This window comes from Tachysurus vachellii, chromosome 18 (genome assembly GCF_030014155.1).
Source record: "Tachysurus vachellii isolate PV-2020 chromosome 18, HZAU_Pvac_v1, whole genome shotgun sequence".
Classification (NCBI taxonomy): domain Eukaryota; kingdom Metazoa; phylum Chordata; class Actinopteri; order Siluriformes; family Bagridae; genus Tachysurus; species Tachysurus vachellii.
Window position 1 is genome coordinate 7,266,588 of NC_083477.1, and position 6,880 is coordinate 7,273,467.

General features: G+C 36.5%; 2 protein-coding genes across 2 annotated transcripts in view; one reads left to right on the forward strand and one right to left on the reverse strand.

Moving 5' to 3' along the window:
* The window catches only part of tbl3 (transducin beta like 3), a 19,925-nt gene extending 19,068 nt beyond the window's left edge, over positions 1 to 857 (forward strand). Inside the window, exon 23 of the mRNA XM_060892365.1 lies at positions 285 to 857. Coding sequence (XP_060748348.1) covers positions 285 to 630 — 346 coding nt within the window. The 3' untranslated portion in view covers positions 631 to 857. The remainder of the gene's footprint in view (positions 1 to 284) is intronic.
* A 1,652-nt stretch (positions 858 to 2,509) lies between these two features.
* Positions 2,510 to 6,285, reverse strand: noxo1a (NADPH oxidase organizer 1a). Its single transcript, XM_060893292.1, has 8 exons — positions 6,143 to 6,285; positions 5,977 to 6,057; positions 5,627 to 5,705; positions 5,235 to 5,418; positions 4,951 to 5,141; positions 4,728 to 4,835; positions 4,357 to 4,474; positions 2,510 to 4,126 (listed from the first exon to the last, which is right to left on the reverse strand). The coding sequence occupies exons 1-8, from the start codon at positions 6,206 to 6,208 to the stop codon at positions 3,502 to 3,504; spliced, it is 1,452 nt and encodes a 483-aa protein (XP_060749275.1). The 5' UTR covers positions 6,209 to 6,285; the 3' UTR covers positions 2,510 to 3,501.
* Positions 6,286 to 6,880: the final 595 nt, after the last annotated feature.

Here is a 6,880-nt window from a genome sequence, read left to right on the forward strand (position 1 = left end):
TATATATATATATATATATATATATATATATATATATATATATATATATATATATGTGTGTGTATATATATATATATATACATATATATACACATATATATACACATATACATATATAAACACTTTTTTAATTTGAAGAGCTAACAGGCACCTCAATGGAACCAGATCCTGGAATCTCTCATTACACTTGCGTTTACATTGGTTCATTTTCACTGAAACAGAAGCTGTGTAATTAGTCTTGGAATGATTTCATAATCTGATACAATCTGACAACTTTTCTCCAGTGTTGAACTACAGGAAGAAGAGATGGACACCAGTCTTCAGGACATATTTACAGTAGACAAGCAGCCTGGGCAGAAACCAAGACAGCAGGAGAGCGCTGACGAAAGTGATGATATGGGGGAAGCAGACAGCAGTGAAAACTCTGAGAACAGCGACAATGACAGCGTCAGTGCCTTGAAAGGACTCCGCACCAAAGAAAGGGGGGGTAATGGGGTGAAAAACAGCGGTCATGTAAACAGTGATGAGAGCTCAGGCGATGACGACGATGTTAACGATGTGGACATTTTCACTGTTGCGACTGCCAAGGCTGCAGTGGCCAGTGCATCTATTCTGACCAACGCAAGCTGATCACAATGATATAAAAATATCTGTCTCTGAGTACAGTACTGAATGGTGTGGCAATGTTGAATGAGAGCAAGCAGGAACCAGGTCTCTCAGTCAAAGCTCATTTAATTGTATGTACTTCTATAAAGGACATGCTTTTCCTTTTTATATCATCTTCCCAAAAGAAAAAAATACCTTGTGTTCTTTGTCATAGTCATTGAGGATTTTAAATAAATTTACATGTTTGAGAAGGTCTTTATTTATTGTTACATAAGATAGTGTTAAATCAGATCTTAGTCACTTCTGTCGAGCTAAAGACAAAAGAGAAATCTGATTACACAGCAGATCAGAAAAACCATGGCAATTTCCTAAAGTTATTGTTATTTTAGGTGTCTACCACAGTTTATTGGATTTTGAAATAAATGATGAAGAGGAGCCCAAAGTGCAGATGTTCAGGTGTAACTGAAGGATATTTATCAGGATGTAAATGTTTAAGGGACCGTTGATCGGATAATACTCAATACTCGATACTCAATACTGCACTTGAGAAATAAGCAAAGAAATGGTCTACATTATTTAACTGTTAACTCTCAATATGAAGTCCTGTCCACAGAGGAGACAAAGAACAGCTTGTATCAGAATGATAGGAAGAGAAGGAATTGAGTTGCTCATGAACTGTTCATGGTGTAGGTGTGTACATTTAGCATGGATGCTAAACCAGCTGGTTCACTTATAATTACTGATGATGTAACTTCTGATAAAAGCAGCTAGATAAATTCAGGAGTTTATAGGACTATATTATCTGCTCACATTTAGCCAAATGCTTCAAACCCCACAGGACAGTATTTCTTAGTGTTGATGGACAATGAGCTGAAGTTTTTATTTAAGGAAAAGAAGTAGAGTTTTCTGCAATTGCAAAGTCACTTGACCTGAATCTAACTAAGCATGAATTTCACTTGCTGGAGGCAAAACACCGCAAGGAAAACCACGAAGTGAAGACAGCAGCAGTAAAGGCCTGATTAAGCATGACCAGTGTAGAAACCCAGCATATGGTGATGTCTGTGTGTTCCAGTCTTCAGGCAGTCATCAGCTACAAAGGATTTACCACCAAAGTATCACAATACTTTGTCCAATTACATTTTTTTCAGTGAAAAAGTGGCATGTGGTTTATTTCTAAATACCCCAAATAAAGCTGGTTTCTTTTGTGTATATCTTAACCTAGAGGTTCTAGCATTCTTTTGTCCACCATTATGTTTGCATGAGGGTTTTGATTTTAAATACATTTCCACTGTTTCGGTGGAATATATGATTTATTTCTTCAGAGGAATTTGATAAGACAAAGTATGGTATAGACAGAAAAAGCTAATTTTGAGTTTAGCCACAGTGATGTCTGTCTGCTTTCAATCAGAGTGGATTTAATCTTTGAATGTTTACTTTTAAAGGCTAGTTGGAATGATGATTAGACGACATGGAACATAAAAAAATAAAACTTATCTCAGAAATATTCACATGTTTATCTTTCAAACCAAGCGTGCACTTAAAGCACTCATAGATTCTTATCTGTGCAATCTTGGTATGCATAAAACAAAACCTTCATGTATGTGACAGATTTATGATCTACAAATAATGTTCCACATTCTGAACTACATATCTGACTACATATCTGACCCATCTGAGACTCTTTACCTGACTGCTGAGGCTCTGCCCTTGTTTCGGACTTCAACACGAAGACATTTATGAGGGGTACGGAGACGTTCCAACTAACATAAACAGTTTGTTTGCTTCAAGCTACACTGATTTATTTTGGGGCATTTTTATAGCTTTGCTATATATTTTCTAACCTAAATTATGTTAAACTAGATAAAACATGAGTTGAGATAGATATGAATGCAAGAACCTACAGTTATTGGTATATTATTTTATTGATTTTTATTGTATATATATACAATAGAAGAGAACCAAAATGTTAAGAACATGGGATTATCGATATACAGGTGATTTTGTATAAAGTATGATTTGCAAATCTTACGTATAGACTTTAAGAGAATAAAATGAAGAGACAGAACAGATTACATTCTCACACTTAACACTTCATCTTACATTTCAAGAGTTCAGCGATTCTAATTAAACACAAGGTTATATTTGATCATATAAAAATGCACTGATGATGAGAGCAGTCTTGTGATGTCTCACTTCAGTGACAAGTACAATAAATACTGCATATATGATGCACTACATTGGATTTCCAGTATGGAAGAGATTTTCAGTATGGTTGCAGAAAGCAAAAAGTATATTAAATTTTCATGACAGACCATAGAGAACAGTATATACATAAATAGCTCTATAAATATAGAGACAGATTGTACATTTTATTCACTGTGTAATTATTCTAATAGGGTTCTCTATATAGAGCCTCCAAGGTAGCAGGTCTGAAAGGTTTGTTTTCTTTCAGTTTATTAAGACAGCTTAGTCTTAAAACGAGTAGTACTCACAACATGCTTCTACGATTACAAGGACTACAATATATAATACAAACTGTGGTTGTTTGCAAGGCATTAGACACTTATTATCCACTGAAAATTGAGAATCTCCTGCTTTAAGGGTTAGAACCCCCAAACTCTTATCCTTGTGTATTGTCATTGTTTCTAATGTAAGTGATGTAGAATAAAATATATGACATGCATCATTAAGTAGATTGCAGTTGCCCTTCCAAGTCTTTCTGCCTAGGGTTATGGATGAATTAAATATGTTCAATAAGAAAAACAAAAGAATATTTATAACCGTATTCTCCTTCACTGTACACTTGCCACATGCAACTAAGCGACCATGCTTGCACAGGTTCGGTGAAACACATCTAGCCGGAATTGTGAAAAGAACAACGATCTGTAGTTGTGTTCAGCGGCTGTGGATGTCTCCATTTGGAGAAAGCAACTGGCTCTTGGAGACGTTCTTACGGGTCACTGTGGTGCAACGTTGGAGTATTTCTTGCGCTTGAGGTCTGGGGGGAATTTTGGGTGTCCTGGGTGACTGGAACACAGAGAGTTCAGATGTGCTGTGCGACATCTTGCTGTCGTTGGGATTCAGGTTTTTGGGCTGGGGAGTGCAACACCGCTGGGTGTCTGTCGGGCTGTTCACACAGACAAACCCACTGCTTGAGGAGCTGGCACTGTCGCTAAAGCTTTCTTCACTGCTGTTGCTGAAGCTCCTGTCCCTGTCCTCTTCCACACTATCCATTTTGATGGTGGGTGGCCTGTGGTGAGCCTCTGTTAAAACATTCAGCGAGTATGATTTGGACTTATCACTGACAATAAGGTTGTCTTCTGGAATCCACCGGAGGTTGCTATGTGAACGACTCAGCTCATGTCCTGGGATCATCAGAGAAGAGCTAGAAGGGACATGAATTGGAGCCAAGTTTAGGGTAGAGCTGTGAAGACCCCTCTGGGTGCTAATGATTTGCAATCGTGGATTAACATATGGCTGCAGGTACATAGAAGGGATGTAACCAGTCCTGCAGTTGTACCTGAGATAAAAGAGAAGGCCAATGAGATTTCAAGAAATAATATATGGAGCAATTTCATAGGCACAAATCAAAGGAGATAAATCATCAAGAAACCCTTCATGCCATGTTTCTTTCAATTTTATTTGTTTTTGAAATGTAGGATTTTGTTTATTCAATCACAAATGGTGAGTTTATCTGTGGTAAGTGTGTTATCTGCTTCTTAGTCTGCAGTCACGAAGAAGAATGCTTACCTAACTAACCACCATCCGTCATTCGATTTTCGTACAGCCTCAACCACGGATCCAATCTCCACAGAGATTTCGTCCATTTTTGTGGATTTGTAGCTTTTGGTGGCAACACATAGAGTAACTATAGGCAGAAGATTGGGAATAAGTGTTAAATAAGACTCATCATTTTCCTGTGATTTTCCCATAACCCTTTAGAGACAACGGAAGTATGTCTGGAATTTGAACCTGGTTCTACAATAACAACATTATGTCTGGAGGCCGGTATGCTTTTTAGAAATTGGCCTGATGCCAGTAGTGCACGGCTTCACAATCAATACAAACTATCAGGAATGTTCTCAGTAATATTCTTTCTAAAATCCTATCACATATCTTACCTTCTCCAACTTCTTCATCAGCAGGTTCATCTTCTGCTTCAGCATTTTTCAGGTATGGAGCAGGAAACCAGGCGAGGCATTTACACTCATTCTCAACCAGCCACCAGCCTTTAATGACACAGTTCCAACAGTTACATGAAAGCATACAAACATGTGAATTGTGAAGAAAAGAGGGCATTTAGGTATCATAAAGGCATAAGAAGGCATAAAGATATAAACTCACCTGCTTTGTCCTTGATGAGCACATCCACAGTTTCTCCCACCTCAACCTTGAAGGGACGGTTCTTTGTGTCCTTAGTCTCATAGGGAGCGATGCAGCGGTACACTTCGGTCACGAATGGCTGGATTACACTGGCATCTGATTTTGCGTCAGTGCTTCTGCCCAGAGATTCGTCTGATGGCATGACCATGATGCTGTGCCAAATCACGTTTCAGTTAGTCTACTTTATTCCATTTCTCACATGTTTTTGTGTGCATGTGTGTGTATGTGTGTGTACATGTGTGTACCTATTTTGAGAAAATTCTGGTTTCAGATCCTCTGGTCTCGGAAGCAGAAACTGGATGAGTTCTGAGCTTTGAGAGACAGTAGGATTAGCGTTCAGCAGTGCAGTGCAGTACTCTTCCAGTGGCTTCAGCCTCAGCAGGGACTTACTGTAGCTCTTCTTCTGAATGCCTCTCTTTACTTTCTCAGCTACAAGCACATAAAATACAGGCTAAATTTTAGGTCCAATTATTACTTACAATTTATTCTTTTATATTTATCGAAAAAATACCTGTTTATTTAGAAATAACTAATATGTCCTATAATAAATATGCATTCTATTGGTATTATAGCCACTATATCAATGATAAAAAATAAGTACTTTATGTGTTAATAATTATAGAAAGATCATATTTACCTTTAAATTTGGGAACAATCCTTATTGACCTTTGAAAAGGACCTGAATATGAACTTGCACATTTTTTCTTAAGTTGAACCTGAAAAAAAACAGTATATGTCAAAAAGTCAATTACATACACACATGCATACATACATACATACATACATACATACATACATACACACACAAACACACACACATACATACATACATACATACATACATACATACATACATACATACATACATACACACACAAACACACACACATACATACATACATACATACATACATACATACATACATACATACATACATACATACATACATACATAAAACAGGATTAATTTGCAGGGTAAATACTTACATGCAATGTTTTAAATTCTTCAAGCGTTCTGTAGACGATGATTTCATTTTGATCTGACCAAAGAACAGAGGTCATGTAAAGCTAGAGGAAAAATACAAGTAAGTTTAGATTTTCTGCATTTTGTTTAGGTATAAAAAAAAGCAGTGCACAGTAAACTCTGCCTTACTTTGCTCTTCTCCTTGTGCATCACGCCTAAAAGCCGAACACTAACAGGAACTCTGCGTTCTTCCATTTCCTTTTCCTTTAAACTCTAAATCCACTGTTTCTACTACAGGTGAAGAAACACACTGAGGAAATGCAGCACGCACAAGCGCTTATAAAGCACAGCAAGGTGGAGTCAGAAGCAGGGAGGCGCTCCTTTAAACCACCCCAGAGGAAGTAATGTAATTAAAATGGAATTTGTTTTTATATGCAAATTTTTGTCCTGAAACTTTTATATATATATATTTATGCATGCAATTATTCATAAGTATAATATAGTAATTTGATGTTAGAATTAAAACATTTAATGAAACATAAACAGTGATAGTATTAAAAATCAATGCCTTCAAAGATCATGAAAGTAAATGTTTTCCTGCTTTTTTTTTTTACTTTTGAAATTCTAAAATGTTTTTTTGCATTGACTTTTTCAATGCACAAGTCATAAAATAAGAATTGCGACATTGCGAGTTATAACAAAGTTTGCGTAAACAGTGCACAGTACTCTTCATTTCCAATTTCCATTAACCATGTTATGTAGATACAACAATAATCAACATTTTGGAAAATCTTTTCCATCTTTAATATCCATCTAATTGGTGGTCAGAAAGGAAATTTTCAGGAAAACATACCATATCATCTAGAAACTGAGATTTTTTGTTGTGCAGTTTGATTTTGAGATAATCAATCCATTTTGAGATCATAT

Coding starts and splice junctions, on each gene's coding strand:
- noxo1a (XM_060893292.1), bottom strand. CDS start 6,208: ATGGAAGAACGCAGAGTTCCTGTTAGTGTTCGGCTTTTAGGCGTGATG. Junction 5,142..5,234: donor CCAGAATTTTCTCAAAATAG/GTACACACATGT, acceptor GATTTGGCACAG/CATCATGGTCATGCCATCAG. Junction 4,475..4,727: donor TGATGAAGAAGTTGGAGAAG/GTAAGATATGTG, acceptor TTCTGCCTATAG/TTACTCTATGTGTTGCCACC.